Source organism: Nipponia nippon, unplaced genomic scaffold (assembly GCF_047370975.1).
Source record: "Nipponia nippon isolate SJK-2023a ecotype South Korea unplaced genomic scaffold, ASM4737097v1 scaffold_3, whole genome shotgun sequence".
Taxonomy (NCBI): Eukaryota; Metazoa; Chordata; class Aves; order Pelecaniformes; family Threskiornithidae; genus Nipponia; species Nipponia nippon.
The window spans coordinates 70070704-70089133 of NW_028262347.1; the positions used below are offsets into that span (position 1 = coordinate 70070704).

General features: G+C 45.4%; 1 protein-coding gene across 4 annotated transcripts in view; it reads left to right on the plus strand.

Moving 5' to 3' along the window:
• BPGM (bisphosphoglycerate mutase) overlaps nt 1-17930 on the plus strand; it is a 38340-nt gene extending 20410 nt beyond the window's left edge. Inside the window, exons 1-6 of one of the 4 annotated variants that reach the window (XM_087767556.1) lie at nt 1389-1536; nt 2265-2357; nt 3695-3817; nt 4543-5198; nt 14698-14910; nt 17279-17930. In XM_087767556.1, coding sequence (XP_087623682.1) covers nt 4598-5198; nt 14698-14876 — 780 coding nt within the window. In that variant the 5' untranslated portion in view covers nt 1389-1536; nt 2265-2357; nt 3695-3817; nt 4543-4597 and the 3' untranslated portion in view covers nt 14877-14910; nt 17279-17930. Of the gene's footprint in view, nt 1-1388; nt 1537-2264; nt 2358-3694; nt 3818-4542; nt 5199-14697 lie in introns of those variants that run through there. The other 3 variants (XM_087767553.1, XM_087767554.1, XM_087767555.1) reach the window with 3 other exon arrangements.
• The last annotated feature ends 500 nt before the right edge of the window (nt 17931-18430 follow it).

Consider the following 18430-nt stretch of genomic DNA (forward strand, 5'->3'; position numbering starts at 1 on the left):
TTTTAACACCCCTGCCCCAAATTTTCTTAAATTTCCTCGTGTTGCTTTTTCCTGCCACAATGTGAATCCCCCATGTTTCATTTTCATGCACTACCATTTTAACCTATTAAACATGGAAGATCACCTCTCTCTCTCCCTTGCAGAGAGGGTGATAGAGCACATTTGGCATACATTCAGTCTGTGGCCTTTTAAACTTTACATTGTGGCTGTTCAAGGGTAAGCATTTAGAGAAGAAAATGTGAATCTGATTATGTATAAAAGATGTGCTCTGCTTCTTTTTAAAAATAAAAGCGGAGCCATGGCAATGGAAGCAGTAAAGGACACCACCTTCCCACACCACTTCTCTCCATTTGTAGCCGGAGCTGCTCCATCCACTTGGTTTTCAGTCGGAATTCCAACTTTGGTTTGAATCGGAATTACAGCCTGTGGGTATGAGGGTAGCTAGCATGATCGTTAGGAAGACTCACGTCTATTTTTTTTCTGCTGATTTCATGATGAGTAATGAGATTTTGGACCCTTGCTTCTCACCAAACCCAAAAGGTCGTACAGCCAAAAGAAAAAGTGAGCCCTGCCTGGGAAAAGCCCCCTCTGGCTGGCCCGGTGCCCCGGGTCCTCGCCTGCTGGGAAGGGGCGAGGGGGTGCGGGACGGCCGCCCAGGGCACTGGTGCTGCCGCGCTCCGTCCTTGGCACGGAGGCGGCTCCGGGCAGGGGAGCAGGAAGGGTCCGGCGGCTGCGGGCAGCCCAGCTCCTTCCTTCGCCTCTTGGCAAAGGAGCGGGCCGGCGTCCTGCCTCCCGGCTGCGGTGGCGATGCCCAGCCCGGGCCGGGGTGAGGCGGTGGAGGGGCGCCGGGGCGGCCGGGGCTCCGGAGGGGCAGCGCCCCTCTGCCGCCCCTGCGGGGTGAGCTGGAACGGGGGTGGTTTCAGGAGAAGCCAGAGGCTTGGCTGCCTCGGGTCGCGTTGTGCACACGCTGCCGTGACCTCGCTTCTCCGTTTTGGTGGCGCCGCCAGAGCGGTAAGCGTCGCCCACGCCGATGCCGCCTGCCTTTGCGTGTCAAGAAGCACGGGGGGACCCAACATCTCTGCTGTGATGCCTCGCAGGAAAACGACCCGCACTCGGAGGACGGGACTTTGGCGGGGGGGCAGGGCACCGGCATCCCCGCAGGCTCCGCCGGACGCGGAGCCCGCGCAGGGCTGCGGCCCCGCGGGCAGGGGGAGCCCGGCCGGGCCGGGCCGGGCTTGGCTCGGGTCTCGGCGCGCCCGTGGGCACCACGCCGCTCTCTCGCGTCACCGCCCACAGGCTCGGTCTCATTGGCTGAGGGCGGTGCTCATCCTCTGAGCCAGCCAATCAGGCTCCCCCGGCTTCGCGGGCGCGGGGACGCCGAGGCCACATTAAGACGCGGGGTCCACCCCTCTCCCGGCGCGGCGGCGGCGGAGCGGCGAGCGGGCGGCGTCTGCTCCGGCCCCGGGGGCGGGCTGCGGAGCACAGCTGTGGCGTTGCGGGCGGCCGCCCGGGCTGCAGCCTGCTGCGGTGGTCCCTGTAAGGCAGCGCGGATTTAGCCTGTGAAGTCTCCGAAGCCGAGGGACGAGTGTGGGGGGAGGGCGGTTAACGGTCGTGCGGGGGCGGGGGGGGCGCTGCCTGCGGGGGAGGAGGGCGCCGGAGCCCGGGGCGGCTGGGAGTGCTCCCTCGGGGGCGTTGTGCCGGCACCCCGGGCCGGCCCTTACGGAGAGGGGCTGTCGCGGCCCGGGGGAGACGCCCTGAGGCGGGGGGTGCAGGCGGGCTCCCTTGGCGGGTGTCGGGACCCGGAGCCGCCTGTGTGCGTCCCTGGAGGGGAAGGGTGGTTTCGTTGGGGCCCGGGGCCGGTGGGGGCTTCCTGAGGGGGCGGTAGCTGCGGGGCACCTCCCGCCCGTGTTTGTGCGTACGTGGGGGAGCTGCTGGCCCGCTCGTGGGCAGCCTCGCGTGTGTGTTTGTGTGAGCGCTGCTGGGCGCGGCGGGGGAGCTGCTATGGTAATTGAAGCCTAAACAAATCTTGGGGAGCAAGTGATATCCTGGGGCATCTGGGAGACAAGAAACTTTCCCTTGTTGGAAATGCAGGAGCTGTGCATTTGCATCTTTTTGGGAGAAGGAAGTTGGTGGCTTTCCCAGCCCGTAGAAGGGCTGTGTGCTCTACTTTATTACAGCTCTGAGAGCAAATGATGGTTGGCATAACCATTTGTACTTGTGGCTTCTTTCTGTGTGAGCACTTGGTGTTTATTCTCTTCCTGCAGGTAACTAGCCAAGAGTGCGTGGTGGCCTCTGTATAAAGCAGCTCTTGAGTCTGTGCTGGGATTTGTGTAGGTTGTTCCTTTGCCATAGGAAAGGTGAGTAGGATTATTTCCATGTGTTGTCCTAAGGCTTTCAAGCTTAAATACTTCCATAAGTGGACTGATATTTAAACAACCTTGTGACTGCCAGTCCTTTCTAAATTTGTTTGAGAACGGTGATTCTGCCTAATCTTTTATGTAACTGAACCAGAGTTTATGGTCCCCAGATGATTTTAGGTCTTTGTATGAGCGGGTTTTTTTTGTTATAGTCATTGAGTTTTTATTGGTTTTGGCCAAAAGTACCCAATTAAGAAAGTGTGCAAACAGGTGCATCTCCTCTATTGCTGGGTCTTAATTTGGTTTTGTAAGTTGTGTTATCCACAGGAACAGGTTATGTAATCAATTAAACTGAACAGTGAGGTATCTGCAGAGATAGAGCTTTTTATGGGGCTATGTTTTGTGCAGTAGTTCATGCTGTGAAAACACTGCAATTTTTAATCATATCTGTGGGGTGTTGGAGAAAGATCACTTTGGCTTTAGATGGAAATGCTATCTGATACTCCTTGTTGTTATAAACCTGGTATCTTAAAGGGTGTAGTTTAGTGTTGGATCTGATGTGATATGATACCTGAATCCTAACAATAGTTGATTTCTTTGATCAATGTGCAGCTGATTATTGTGAGTGGAAAAAGTGGAACATGCAAGGGATTTTGTCTGAGATGCTCCTTGTCGTACACAAAATTCAGGCCTCCTTTGCATAAAATCACAGAAGATTTTTCCCTTGTATTTACCAACTGTCTATTGTGTGTCAGACAATACCTCCTGATATTCTGTGAAAATTTGTCAGTCCTCAAAGGCTTTTTAATCCTGAGCTGTGCCAGTAGTCAGAAGTTAGAGGAGCTAAGGAGGTGTTGTGTATTGTCCTTGTGTGATGTAGGCTCTGTCTTCTGTGGGAGTAAAGGAGAACTAAGCCACTGTTACAGTCAAGATCAAATTACTGAGGCTGTTAATGAATTCAACTTTTCTGTACACTTTTTGAAAGTCTGGTAAAAATGAATGCTGATGGTGTGCTGGGTGCTTCCCAAAACCCAGACTGCATGGGCCTAACCCTTCCTACTGACCTAATTCAGGGTCACAGTGGGCCTGAATTTGAGACACTTAAAGAGCTGGAGTGTGACTGAAGCAGCTCCAACTGATTTGAGATGATGGGAGCTCCCATAAGTATGTCTCTTATGACAATCTAGTCCAAAGTTGGGTGTGCAGAAATCAGACCCCGTTTCCCACTGTCTGTGGGTTTGAGAGCTCTTAATGTTCATTGGAGTATATAGCAGTCCTCCCCGTGCAGAGTTGTATTTTTATAATTTTTTTCCCCTTCTCTGTTCATTGCTATCTAGTCTGTGACATCTCGGGTCAGAGTGATCAGGTGGGGCTTTCAGAGTTGCAGTGCTGTGTTAGATGGACCTTTCAGGCATCACACAATCTGCTAGAAGATCCTTGGCCACATAACAAAAGACTGGGTGAGTGGTCAAAATCCATCTCTCATTGAAGACAATCCAGAGGTGGTGTTGCTTAGTCAACAGGAGCAGAGAAAGGTGCTGTTTGAACTTACGAATGTGTAGCTGTCTGTTATTTAATGAGGACAGAAAATATGCCACTTGTGCCCACTGAAAAAGTAAAAACATTAATCCTGGTGCTGGAGATGGTGACATCTCCTTTGAGGAAAGCTAATAAGGTTCTATGTATTGCCAGTTCCAATTCTGTAGTCCTCTCCAGCTGCTCTGGCTGAGTATCACAGTTGCTATCTGTGCCTGTGTTCCCTTGGAGCCAGTGTGGGTCTGGGCAGCTCTTAGGAGCTTGGGTTCCATGTCTCACCTCTAATAAGTTCACCAGTGAGAGTGAGATCTGCCCCTCTGGTTGGGAGCCTCTGATGTTGAGTGAGGCTCTGTGTAGGCACTTGAGGGAAATCTGTAGGCAGGAACAGCTTGTACAAATCTGCTACTAATCAATTGGTTAAGTAGGCTAGTTGCAACAAGCTGGGTGGAGGATGGTGCTTTTCCTCCCACATGAGGGTGGGAAGGAATTCAAACCCAGGAGACCTCAAAGGTACGAATGTACTCAGCAGCCACTTCTTTCTTTGGTGGTTTTGGTTCTGATAGTTGTCTACTCTTTGCTGCCATATTACTACTTGTAATGCATTATCTATGGGATGTTTGATGTATCTTTGTCTCATATCTCTGTCCAGATGCATCATTATTAGATGCCAGACCAGTTGTCATCTGTGCTAAGCTGCAACCGAAATGGCTAAGTACAGGCTAGTTCTCTTAAGACATGGGGAAGGAGCCTGGAACAAGGAGAATCGCTTCTGCAGCTGGGTGGACCAGAAGCTGAGCAGTGATGGGATAAAGGAAGCTCAGAACTGTGGCAAACACCTTAAAGCACTGGGCTTTGAGTTTGACCTCGTCTTCACCTCTGTACTCAGCCGCTCCATCCAAACTGCATGGCTTGTCCTGCAAGAGATGGACCAAGAGTGGGTCCCCATTCAGAGTTCCTGGCGACTGAATGAACGTCACTATGGTGCACTGATCGGTCTCAACAGAGCAGAAATGGCTCTGAATCATGGGGAGGAGCAAGTGAAAATATGGAGGAGAAGCTATGATGTTACCCCACCTCCCATAACTGAATCTCATCCTTACTATGAAGAGATATACAATGATCGCCGGTATAAATGCAGTGATGTCTCTCAGGATAATCTCCCAAAGGCTGAAAGTCTAAAAGATGTGCTTGATAGACTCCTTCCCTATTGGAATGAAAAGATAGTGCCAGAACTGAAAAGTGGCAAAATGATCCTTATATCTGCTCATGGTAACAGCAGTAGGGCATTGCTGAAGCATGTGGAAGGTAAGGGTCTTCCTTTTAGCCTTCCCCTCTTCCCCTTACTCGACTCCTTAGAGCTTTACATCTTATTCTGTAGTGTATATTACTTACCTGGGCAATGTAACACTTAAAGTCTGTGGTCTCCAAGGAGAAAGTAAAAAGCTGACCTGTTGGAACAGGAATCAAACCGGGGGATGTGAAAGGGGGAGAGAATTAGGTTAATATAGTTATGAAAAGAGGCAGATGCTTTCCCCTTGTTTCTCACTGCTCATTTTAAACTACTGTATTCAAACTAACTTTGCGGTTGGTCTAGATAGACACAAACTCTTCAGGCTCAAACTATTTTTGGATTTATTCAGCTGCTTTGTCAGAAGAGTTGAAGTCATAATCTGTTCATTAAACAAGCATTGCTATAACACAGCAGAATAAAGTGCTTGTTTTGGGTTGTGGAAGACATTCTTGACTGTTACTGTGGTGGGTCACTCTTGAGGCTTCATTCCTGATAATTCTTTACTTAAAAATGCTGCTGTGACAGGGAGTTCTGCAGAGAGTAGGTACTTGCTAAAGCTTACGCAAATGTATTATTTCCCAATATAGAAAACGCCTACCAATAAACACCTAAGTTTGTAGCGTAGCATAAGGTTGCTTGTTTATTTGGGACTTGAAAAGGATGTGATTTATCTTTAAGTCATTGCTAGATTCTTTCCCCCCTGCCTCTTCTTTAATGACATGGCTTCTAGTTTAGGTCATCCTAAGCTGCAAGATGGACCGTATTAATTTCTTTGTCTGTGGGTAGAGTAGAATTTAGTGATTATACATGTTTGAATGCAGCCTAGCAGAGGTGTAGTTGCAATTATGCACAGGCTGGATTGTGTCCACTCAGTTTTTTAGTTATAAAACCCTCTGCTGTGTGTCTCTACAGCTCTGAGTCTGCTGAGCACTCTTTGCATTCAGGCATGCTGGAACAGTCAGGACAGCTGATATTTAGCTGGAGTCAGAAGCCCAGGGAATAAGCATGTGCAAGTGGCTTCTGGAACTATAGAGGCTGTGAATTCTGGGGTACAGATCACTGCTTGGATGAAGGAGGAAGGCTGGTTCAGCCAGTTCCACTGATGTGGTCAGAGTGGTTGTCCACACTATGTGAAATGATAAAGGATTACAAAGGAAAAAGGGGCAGGGGGATCAGCAAGTATGGTGTCTCCCCTGCTCCCCCCAAGAACTGAACTATTCCATGAAACCATGCTGGCCAAGCCCTTTGGGGGTGAAATGCTGCAAGCTGACTATTGCTTCAGCAGAAACTCTGGGCTGCTTTCTGTGCAGGCATGCAGCAAGGCTAGAGCTGGCAGCATCAGTGACTGGTAAAGGTTACTTTAAAGTTATATGGCTGGATTCATTGCTGCATTGAGATCAGAGAGAACAGTGTAAGTTAGAGCAGCTGCAAAGCTTTTATTTGGGATAGTCTGTTAGGTATAACTCTTCAAGGGCTGCCCATGCTCAACCGAAGTAGAATAGAGCTGTGTCTCTTGTCTGTCCTACACTGTACCTTGTCCTTCCCAGCATGTGCTTACATAGGAAAATGTGAGGAATCCTTGGCAGAGGATCTAGCTCTGTTGACCGAGCACTGTCCATCAGCTACCCCAGCTCCCACACAGGAGCAGTTGCCAGATATGTGCTGGCTTTTCTCCCCTTAATGCAGTGGAGATTTGTTTTGCTGCAGAGCTGGCCTGAAGGGTGGCAGGAACAGAGCTTTAAGACCCCTGATACTGCAACCTGCTCTTTTTTTTTTTAGAGCTTCAATCTGTATCAAGCTGGATCTAAGAGGTTCCTTGTCTACATTGCTGACTGTCTCTCCCTTTCTCTTCTGAAAGGTGGTCAGTTGTGGGCTGCTCTGGAGCCTTGCTGGAGTTGGACCTGATTCAACAGTGCTTAAAGTTTGTCAGTCTACTGTATTTATAGGACCCACCGTAAGGTGGGCTTTGTTTTTGTGAACTCTTTTTAGACAAGCTGTGTCCTGCACTTGAGTGGAAGTTTCTGGGCCCCTCTACCTTAGCTGGAGCCGTGGTTTTTGGCATTTTGAAAATTGGGCTCCAAATGCCTTGAGCAGCAATCCTTACATGACTGCTTGAATGTCTTGGTCATAGTGATAACTTAACCCTGGAAGTTGTAGCTTGGAAACTTTAAATGGCAATAAATATGAATGTTTTAATTCAGTTTGATCTGATGAAACAATTCTAATTGTTTCAGTGTGAAATTTAATGTCTTTTCTGAAAGACTTAAGAGTGTCCTTGAAGTTACTATTTCAAGGAGGTATTTTTTGAAACAGGCCGTCAGATCTCTGAATCTGAATTTTTTCCCTTGTTATGAGTAATTGGTAAAGAGCTTGAAATGTGGATCTGCTTTCTACTTGCACACAAAAATCATCAGAGCAACAGAATGTCGGGCTAACAAGGCTTTGATTGTGGGTTTGGATTTTTTTTCTCAGTGCTCAGAGTGGACCTCATTAAGGTATATGAAATGTCTGTAGAATCTGTCATGGTTTGCATGTGAGGACTTAAAAAGTGAAATCCTAGTAGTCTTTCTGAAAATAGTATTTAACACAAACTGGACCATACTCTTGTATGCACTTGGAGATCAAAACCAGTAGCTTCTTGGAGAGCTTGCTCTTCTGTCCCGGTGGGCTGAGTGACATTTCTCCCAGAGGGTGCTGCTGAGGATCTCAGTGCTGTGAGCTGTTGGTGTCCAGTGGGGATGCTGGGCTGTGTTCCTTCTAGATAATCCCTATGAACTTGATAAATGCCACCAAGGACAAGTGTGGCTTTTTTGTGCGATCCTGTCAAAGATACAATGTTGGCATCGTATTTAAGTCATTGTAACTGAGCTTGTCCAGTCCTTTCGGAGCACTTATTCTTTGCATCATCTTAAGGTGATGTATGGGATGATGCTAGGAATCATTGGCACAACTAAAAATAGGCAGAGCAAAAGGGCAGTTTTGATTACATGTTGGGGTTGGAAAGGCTTGCTAAAAGTAACATTTTCTTCTTCAGGTAGCAGTCTTGTGCTTGCTGGTGGAAGTGTCATAATTTAGCAACTGTTTTGTTCTGTGACACCTATTGGTATAGACTGTGACCTGTAACTCAGGTCTTTAGACAGGCCATATTTTTTTCTTTTGTGGTATACCATCTCTGTTGCATTGAAAAAGCAATGACAACAAGATGTTAATGAAGAGGGTATGTAAAGTAACCATATCGGACTTGTTTGATAGATTTTACTTCGGATGCTGAAATATCATATTGATTATGAAAACATCAGTTGCTTAAATCTGCTAAATAAGTATTGTAGGTGCACAGAGTCTATTTACAGGTGATTTTCTCAATTCTTTGAAGGAGGAATAGTTTGTTCTCTTATCTAATAACTGGCACTTCAGATTAGAGACCCTCTTAGCAGTGTCCCATCGTGAAGACAACATTTAGTGTAATAGTTGTGACCAGCTTGCCCTGTTTATGTTGAAGTACTAGTTGGAGACCAAGTCTAATGGACTAATTGTCCAGGTGACTGGCAGAAGGATTGATGGGCCGTCTCAACTTTTCTTCCCTCCTGACCATTTAACCTTGAGGACTGGTGTTAAGTACCTCAAGACAGGATCTAGTGGAAAGCCTGATTCTAGAATTTCCTCCCTGTTGAAAGGTTGCCATCTCTTGGATATGGTGTGGTGGTCACTGAGCCTTGTCATGCTCAGGGTAAAAAATGGAGGGGAGGAGTTACCTGGTCCCTTGAAGAAAGATGCAGATGTTGCACCCGTTGGGCTCGTCTGGTTGTGGTCACAGAGCTGGGACAGAGCTCTGGAACTGGGCTCGCAGGCAGAACATGGTGACTGGGAAGGCCTGACGCTGGTCTTGCCGGTTGGTGAGCAGGGAGAGCAGTGCCCTCAAGGATTTTGCTTTTTTGCGTTACTGTGAGTGTGATACTTGTGCAGTTACAGTATTCTGGTAGTTTACATGCTGGAGCTACACATTGAGTCCTAGTGTGGATTGTGTGTTGAGGACTACCTAAGATGATTATTTTACTGATTTTGCTGCTCGACCTTAAGGAAATACTACTTATGTGACTGTGGTGTCTGAGAGCAGTTACAGAAACCAGCTTGACATCTAACAACTCGCTGCTGCTGAAATGATTGTCTTGCATTCCCTGTCATTCATCCCAGACTTTGCTTTGTGCTTCTGCTGCTTATTTTTGAAATCTTGTTGGGCCTTTTTGCAAGTTAACTTGGCCTGTAAACTAGCAAGAAACAGCAAGGAGTGGGTAGGTTTCTGTCATGTTTGTGGTTTGAATCATCTCAGGGAAGGGGGTGGCAAGTGCCTGATGATCGTGAAAAAGGGCTGGAACAGCCTGACCAGGACCTGCAGCTGGGACAGAAAGGTTTCAGACATGAGTTGTTAGCGCCTGGTTTCCGCAAACTTGGGCTTGAGGGGCTCTCAGTAGTGCTGCAGTCAGGGAGGGAAACCTTTTGCCAGAGCTCTGTCCAAGGGCAATAGGTATGCTGGTAGGCTCCAGAGTTGCATGCTTGGAGAACTCCATTTGTCATGGTGTTGCCTTGAGCTCCTGCGGGTGTTAGTGCAGCCTGAGTCTCTACACAAGACTTCTGGGACTTTCTCACCTCATGCCATAGTTGACAGCTAGTGTTAGTAGTGGCAAATCTCATGCCTCTTTCAGCCTATTTAATCTTGGGCTCCTTGAGGAGTTTAAGGCAGGCTGGATTTCTTTGCTGCATGGGAATGATAGATTTATGGTTTGTTTTCCTGAGCTGTCTGATGTTGGGATGGCCTCAGTAATGACCGCAATCAAAGTCAGACCATGATCAGGAGCTGTTTATGTAATGACATTGTATTGGGTCTGGCTGAGATGGAGTTAATTTTCCCCCATAGCAGTCCTCATAGTGCTGTGCTTTGTAGTGTTAGCTAGAAAGGTGTTGATAATAAACCAGTGTGTTGGCTACTGCTCACAGTGCTTGTACAGCATCCAGGCTGTCTCTCCAATGTTTCCCCCCCTGCCCCCCCCAGTAGGTTGGGGTGGGCAAGATCTTGGGAGGGGACATAGTCAGGACAGCTGACCCAAACTGACCAAAGGGATATTCCATACCATATGACATCTGCTCAGCAATAAAAGCTAAGAGAAAGCGGGGGGGGGGGGGGGGGGGAGGTATTTGTTATTATGATGTTTGTCTTCTGGAGCCACCGCTATGCCTACTGAAGCCCTGCTTCCTGGGAAGTGGCTGGACACTGCCTGCTGATGGGAAGTAGAGAAGAAATCTTTTGTTTTCCTTTGCTTCTGTGCACGGCCTTTGCTTGTGCTTTATTAAACTGCCTTTGTCTTGACACCTGAGGTTTTTTCCATATTATTTTCTCCCACGCTGTCCTGCTGAGGAGGGGAGTGATAGAGTGGCTTCATGGGCACCTGGTGACCAGCTGAGGTCAACCCACCACAGTCCTTTTTGGCACCCAACGTGCCACTTTATCACTCCCCTCCTTAGCAGGACCACTCTGCTCCAGTGCCTGGAGCACCTCTTCCCCCTCCTTCACTGACCTTGGTGTCTGCAGGGCTGTTTCTCTCATATTTTCCCTCTCTTCCAGCTGCTGCTGTGCAGCAGGTCTTCTTTCCCGCCCTTCTTAAATATGTTATTGCAGAGGTGCTACCACTGTCGCTGATGGGCTCAGCCTTGGCCAGTGGTGGGTCTGTCTTGGAGCTGGCTGGCATTGGCTCTATTGGACATAAAGGAAGCTTCTAGCAGCTTCTCACAGGAGCCAGCCCTATAGCCTCCCTCACTACCAAAGCCTTGCCATGCAAACCCAATACAGACAGAAAATCTTGGCAGACATAAGGGTGAAACAGATGTAGGTAATATGCTGCAGCCATGGTTGTAGCCCACCCATCTTCTTCCTTCTTTCCTTAAAATCTGCACAGTGAGCTAATGTCCTGTAAAGATTAATGGCCAGATTCTAACACTTCTACTGTAGTGAAGCTGGGTCCTCTGCCAGCCTGCAGGGAGGGCAGAATCTGGCCCTAAATATTTAACTTATTAGGCTAAAGCTTCAGTATTTTCATTAAGCTTGTGGGAAGGATGCTATGACCTGATTTGGATCTCAATTACAAAGCACCAGTTCTAGAACAAGCCCATTGTGGCTGAATTTATGCATATGATCTTGTGTGTTTTGTTGGATGAATCATCTGGCCTCAGGTGTAGTTGCAGGGGAGGAGGGATGTAGCTATTCTCAATAGCTGTTGTGGTTTTTGTGTTGCTCTGACCATAAGAATGGAAGGAAGGAACTAGGTAAGAACAGGTGAGAGGGAGGGAGAAGCTGAGCCAGCCCTTGTAGAAGTTGGCTGTAGGTGCTCAAAGTCAAGCTCAATGGGGTTTGCCTCTATAGGACTCTTCAGGGTGCAAGTATTTCAAAGCACTTCACGGGCTACCAGGTAGAGGTGCATTCTTAAGCTTGCACAGAGATATTACTGGTCTCTGTGTGCTTGATCACCCAGTTCAGTTAAATGGAGCATAAGTCAGCTGGGAAAGAATTCTGCATGTGATTTTTGAAAGATCTCTTTTGTAATAAGTGCTGTACCAAATTCTTACAATGTTCATGTACCTAGCTGCTTCCTGCTGTACAGCTGCTATCAAGGAACAACGTTTAACAGGTGCTCATGAGAGAGAACATGGGACATGTCCACTTGAGGAATGTAGTTGCCCAGTCAGCGTTTTATCTGGGGTTCTGAGGAAGACATCTTGAGTACTTCAGTAATGTCTGGGTTCTCATGGCTGTAAGTAGGTAGGACCTTAGTTTTAAACCTTCTCAGGGAAAGACTGCTTCCAGCACCCCAGTACCCTTCAGCAGTGTGGAGACCCAGACTTTAGTATTATACCGGAGGGAAGAGTGTTCCTTCTTCAATGGTCTTATTTCTCATTGCACCTTGTAGTCAGCAGTTGAGTCCTTGCCCTGATTTCACCCTTCTTCCCTGTGAGATAGGATGGGGTTGTGGTACAGACCAGCTCAGATGAAGTGCAAGGAAAGGTCACTTGGCTATAGTTAGAGCACATGAAGTAACTGGATAGCAATTAGCTTGCACTTGCAATGGCTGGAGTGTAAGATGTAATGTCCTTACTGTTCTCCTAGCCCGCTGGGTGGGGAGTGTTCTGAGTGTATTTTGCTTGCAACTGAAGAGCTTGTGTGGCAAGCCTGATCAGCACCTTGCTTCCTGAAGAACAGAAATACTATACAAATACAGTAACAGTGCTGAAGTAAAGCAATGGGACACCATTGTTTAGGATTTTCATCTGACTTCAACTTGCAGTTCCAGCCTTCTGGCTGTGAGGCAACACTTCCGTATGAGGAAAAATCTTGAGGAGAAAGCCAACATGCTTGCTGCAGCTTGTTTATCCTAGACTGCACTGTTTTGCTTGTAAATCAATACTAGTTGACATTGGTGTGGTCACTTTGTGTTCTGTAAAAACAGTAAAATGCATTTCTGAATCCATGTAGCTGCAGCTATTTTGTTTAATCCACCTTTAAATATCCTGGCTGCTGACCACATTATGTGGTTTGCCTAAATTCTCCTGTATGACTTCATCTGCTTTGTGTATATCTGAATGGTTTAGTCTGGGAGACTGAATTTGAGACATGGGCAGAACACTTCCTAGGGCCAGATTCTTTGTGGATACATGGTGACATGTGTATGCTGTTAAAATCTAGTATGTTTAAGAATCCTTAAAATACGAACTCAGGCAGCTGGGCTGCTTGTTTTGTGAACCAAAGTCCTTGAGAATAGTGCTTGTGCCCGGTAAATGGACTCAGTATTTTTCCCATTGATTTCTGTGTGGTTTTAAAATTGTAGATGCTTCCTGAGTGGTTTTCTGTAGGTCTGTGATTCTGCTGCCTACAACAAGTGAATTATTTATCACTTGTATACAGGGGTTGCTTTAACTGGTGGAGTATGCCTTTTTTAATGGACTGATGGCTCAGTATGTAACAAGGTGTAAGCCTCTTGCAAGGGTGGGTTTGTTTCCCTTGCTCCATGCTCTTCTGAAACTTAGGACTAATCCACAGCTGAACTAAGTATTTAGCCTAATCAAAACAAGAATAGGTTACTGTAAAAGTTGCATGCTTGTGTAGTCTCTGAGCAGGGGCATGAAATGATTCTCACCTCATGATTATTTCTGGTTTTTCTGACCTGTTGTCATCCTGCTGTTGCTGTGTGGCTTGACTTTGGTTTTTCTTGTTAATATGTTAGCTCTGCTTTTCTAGTTAATGTGAAAATCACTGGTAAATTTGCACCCATATGTTTGAGAACCATCTGTTTTGTCAGCTGCTCAAGAGGATGTTTTCTTCATGCACCTTGGTCTAGTTTATATAGTGTCATTGTTTTAGAAGCTTGATTGTGTGCATTTTCTAAGCATGAATTACTAGAAGCTGTCCTGCTTTACAACAGTAGGCTACTGCTGTGACCTCAGTGCTTCTAAAAGGGAAGAAAAAAGAAATATTGACATTCCCAATGACACTAGCTTTCTTTTGCTTGAAACTTTTGAGGAATAATGTCTTTGCAGTCACTGCTGCTTAATGTAGCTATTTAGACCTTGTGTGGGAATTTTACTAGGAGGTTTGGTCTCAAAATTCACTTGGATGGTTTGGAGACTTGTGTGTTTGATGTAAAAATAACCAGCAATTTCACTGAGATTAGAGTCCCAGAATATTTTAATTAAGCACAGCTAGGTAAAATAAATTTTCTCCCTAGGTACACATTATTTTAATGAAGTGGAAAAATATGAGAAAATGCTCCAAGTTGTATAAGTTGCCTTTCTTCTGTATTTTTTTCTTCCCTTCTCCCTCACTTGAAAGTGGAAATGAATATCCTGTATCTACTAATTCTGATAATAGTGCTGTACGCAAGGTGCTATAAACTTGCTTTTGAGAAATCAGATGTGGGCAAACAGTGATTCTTACACTGGAAGAATTAAATACTGATTTTAAGATGGCTTGTGTGAGAAGCTTTGCTTAGAGAATTGAAGAGGAAAAATTAGCCTTGGTACCTTGCCTTTTTAAAGAGGCTGTTTGTATTGGTTGCTTAGCAGAAGCTGTCTCATGTTGGAGTAGCACTTGTGGACTCTAATTCTCTTTCGTGATGCATGACTTGAGAAGATGTGGAGGAGAACCTATTGTCCTCAATGTCCTGTATTAAAGGAAAGATATAGCCTCCAGGGCAATCTCTTCCTGTTTATTTCACATGTCTAGACTGAAAAATGAAGAAACTGTCTTCACCTTGATGGGAATTCCCTCCTTTAGCTGTTCCTAAAGCACTAACCAAGCTGTGGTGTAGCTGGGGATTCACCCCTGAGTAGCTGGTGGTGTTGATGGAGGCTGGAATATGTCCTTGACTGTTTTAAGACTAGATAATCTCAGAAATAAGGCTTAGCTAGACAGGCAGTTAGGAAGCTGTTCACTAGTTGTAACTCTGTTTTGTTTTGTTTTTTCTTTGGCAGGCATCTCCGATGAGGACATCATCAATGTTACTCTCCCCACTGGTGTGCCCATACTTCTTGAACTTGATGAGAATCTGCACCCTCTGGGCCCTCACCAGTTTCTGGGTGATCAAGAAGCTATCCAAGCTGCCATCAAAAAAGTAGAAGATCAAGGGAAAGTAAAATCTGCTGAGAAGTAAAATCTCAGACTAACACAGCTCTTCTCAAAGTGTGGTAATAAGTGATGATTTATGTGTGACTGCTAGGTTGCACTGTGTGAAAGTCTCAATTTCAAGCACTAAATAATGGGAAGGGACAGTTGTTGAGTCTCAGGTTGGTAGATTAACCATTTGCCTTTCAAAAACTGGAATTTAAATCTCGGCATGAGGTTATGGATACTCAAAAAAGAAATCACGAGATCATTCGGGTAGTGGAAACTTGCAGGGCAGTCTGCCCCAGATCTAGGATTGAGGGTGGCCCAGTACAGAAATAAAGGGATATGTTGTTGGTGTCTACCAGTAATCAGCCCTGATCTGTTACGGGAAAAAGCACCAGCTTACTGGACTAATTAAGTCCAGGTTGTTCCAGGCACTAAAATTTCCTCACTGATAAAATGGTATCAGGTAACAGTGTTACCCACTATCATTCTTCTGTGTCCCTGGCCATGACAATTTGTTCTGGATGGAGTTCCTTTGGTCTTTCAAAACATTCAGCTGTACAACTCTTTGCCTTTGGTATTTTGAGTCTTCCAAGGCCAGTTTATGGTCCAGAAGAGAATTTTGTACAGATATTCAGTTATTGTAGTTGTCTTTTGTTACACTATGTTTCAGTTTTTAAGGAATCTAGATGGAATACCTTTTCTTCCACCATCTTAGCAAAGCCTAGCATGACTGACTGCATTTTTCTGGCTTGCAATAATAGGACTTAACTCAACTTTAGTCCACAAACTAAGCACAAAGGTTTCCTGCTCAATGTTTAAATTATCACTTAGCTCTTAGTGAGTGACGTGAATAGCTTTGAAACACTTAAGTAACATGTACTAGAGGTTTGATCATCTCTTAGTCAAGTTGTTAGAATAATTCCTGTTTACCTCAGTAAAAATAGATACAGGAGAATCTTCCTCCAAGCTTTCCGGAGTTGCAAAGATATCTTGATAAATACGTACCACAATAATATTTCTGTGGCATTCTCTGTATCAGTTTCTCTGGAGGGCTGGAAGAGATGCATAAGGCATGTAAGAGGTGTTGCTGAGTGCAGCTCATTCAGCCATCAAGCTGGTAGAGAAGGATATTCTGCCATGCCTGAAAGTGTTCTCCTATAAAACTCTCCTCACAATCATAGCTTGATTCCTGCTGAGTGTGGCCTTGCTGTTGTGTTTGGCACTAAATTCGACCGGTTCACGCTGTGGTTGAGTGTAGTGTAGTGTGTAAGGCAGTTTGTTCTCTGTAGGTACACAAGCATCATGATGCTGTGTATGACTTGCAAATATGAAACTGTTACTTAAATTTAGATCTGACCCAGTGTCTCAACACCTGAGCATCTGGATTCTGACCTCAGTTACCGACATGGGTGGCACTTGTGTATGTACTGTTTGAGCTGAATGTGTGCTCAGCATGGCTCAGCTACAAATCTCAAAGTTGATGAGAATTCCTTTGGTATGGTGATAGTATAAACTCTTAAAATCCTAGAATAGCTGCTTCTTTTCAGTGAGCAGCCTGTAACTAATTTCTTAAGTGTGAGAGGATGGTTTTTTCCTTTGAGGAGGGCAGTGTGACAGTGTGGTGTGCCTCTTAACAGTCTCCCTGCTATATGGAGGTAGACTTTTCAGGTCTGATGCTGGCTCGCGTTAGTGTAGTACATACTCCATAAAAGACCTCTTGCTACATGGTAATTTCTCTTGAATGAATGATGCTTGGGCTTGTCTTTGGTTTTGGTTTTGTAGCCCTTGCAGTAGTAACAAAGTTACCTGTGTCTTTTAAACATAAAGCTGGTAGGCTTCCTCCTGCTTTGTACAAGCGAGGATATTTAAGTGTTTTTTTCCTCCAAAATACTATTAGCAGCTTCCCTGCTACTCTATTTGACACTGACTTATTCCTTTCCGGGTTTTTAGTTTTCTGTGCATAGAGTAAGTCTGAATTTTAGTTGATACATTACACATCTGTGTTATGGAATTAGATTGTTGATCAACAAATGTTCACCTGTCAATGCCCTGAGGAGGGCCACTGGCACCCAAGTGATCACACATTATTGAATATTTGGGGAAGAATCTGAAGTTCAGTATCAAGTAAAAATTACTGTAGGCTTATTAACAAGGCAAGCAGAGCCACCTGTTGTCAGTGGGAACTGCATGTATTCAGATGTGTGGGCTTACAGGCCTTGGCTAACAGTGTCCATATCCCTTTGGTATTGTGGTATTGTAATGTAGAGCTTCTTCAGGACTTGAGATGCAGCTGGAATATACTTGGAAATAAACTCAGCTGAACTGGGAGATATACTCTCTCCTCCTCTTCTCTTAGAGAGCTCATGATCTCTTCTGGGGATGGAGTGGGGAATGGAAAGGTTGGTGAGTGAAAGTAGAGAACATTAATATTTCTTCCTGCAGCTGAATGGATGAAATTGACTGAAAACAGCCTTTCAAAGAGTCATGGACAGTAAGAGAAGACCAGCAGTGTGATATTTCCAGGTGGCACTGTTTCTACAGTTCTGCTTGAGATGTGACTAGTGACAGTGCCCTGGGAAGTTTGACTTCATTTGCTTTTGTTGTGACTCCAAAGTGATGACAGGATTTTAGGTGCACATCTGGCAGCAATAGAACCAACTGTGGATTTTGTTGTGCTCTTTAAGATTATTTTAACACCTTGCAATGCTTGCTTCTGAAGAGCCTTCTAATTAAATTCCTGATTCATAAAACATGTATATTGAAGAACAGAAACCAACTTCCATCAACAGTGGCATAAGGATGCCTGATCCTCTAATGTAGCTATGCCCAAAGGAGACAGAAGAATCTTGCTGGTGGCTTTAGAAATCGGTGGTTGGAAAAAAATTTCCCCATGTTTGATTGAGTATGCCTCAAAGTCCTACAAGGTAACTGTTGTTTCTACATTTGACATCATGGATGTGGTTGATTTGGTTTGTTTATGCATTTTTAACTTGTGGTTCAGTAGCAGTAATAGCTCTAGAATCTTCTTAAACTTCTGTAAATATGGTGGAGCTGTCAGGTTCTTTGTAACTCAATAAATTCACCTGAAATAGAATTTAACTTGGCTTCAGTCTTTCTTCCTTCAACTCCCTTCCCCTTTGTCTCATTTCCAGGGCTGATAGGTAAATAAAACTGTGACCTTCAGCACTCATCAAGTAGTTCTTGATCATGTATCATGCAGTCAGTTGGGTAAAAATAGTGTTAGAGCAAACACTGCCTCATGTTTACATGTAAAGAAGTTGGGCTGGAGGGAAATATGTACCTGTTTGAAACTACGGGGGCATTTGCATAGGAATGACAAATTAAACATTTAGTTCCAGGACAATGGAGCTAAACAAATGTTCGCTGTTTCCCATACTTGCTTTTTTTTAATCAGAAGCATTACTTTTTGATGGTGTGTTTAAAATTGTAGCTTCTGGAGACAAAGCCAACCCCTTCACTCTCCAAAGTACTCTGGTGTCAAGCAGAGTTGTGACTTGAATGACAAGTCCATGGAACTGCAAGCCTGCTGAGGACTGTTTCTGGTTATTCACCTTCACGCAGAAGGTCTTGGAT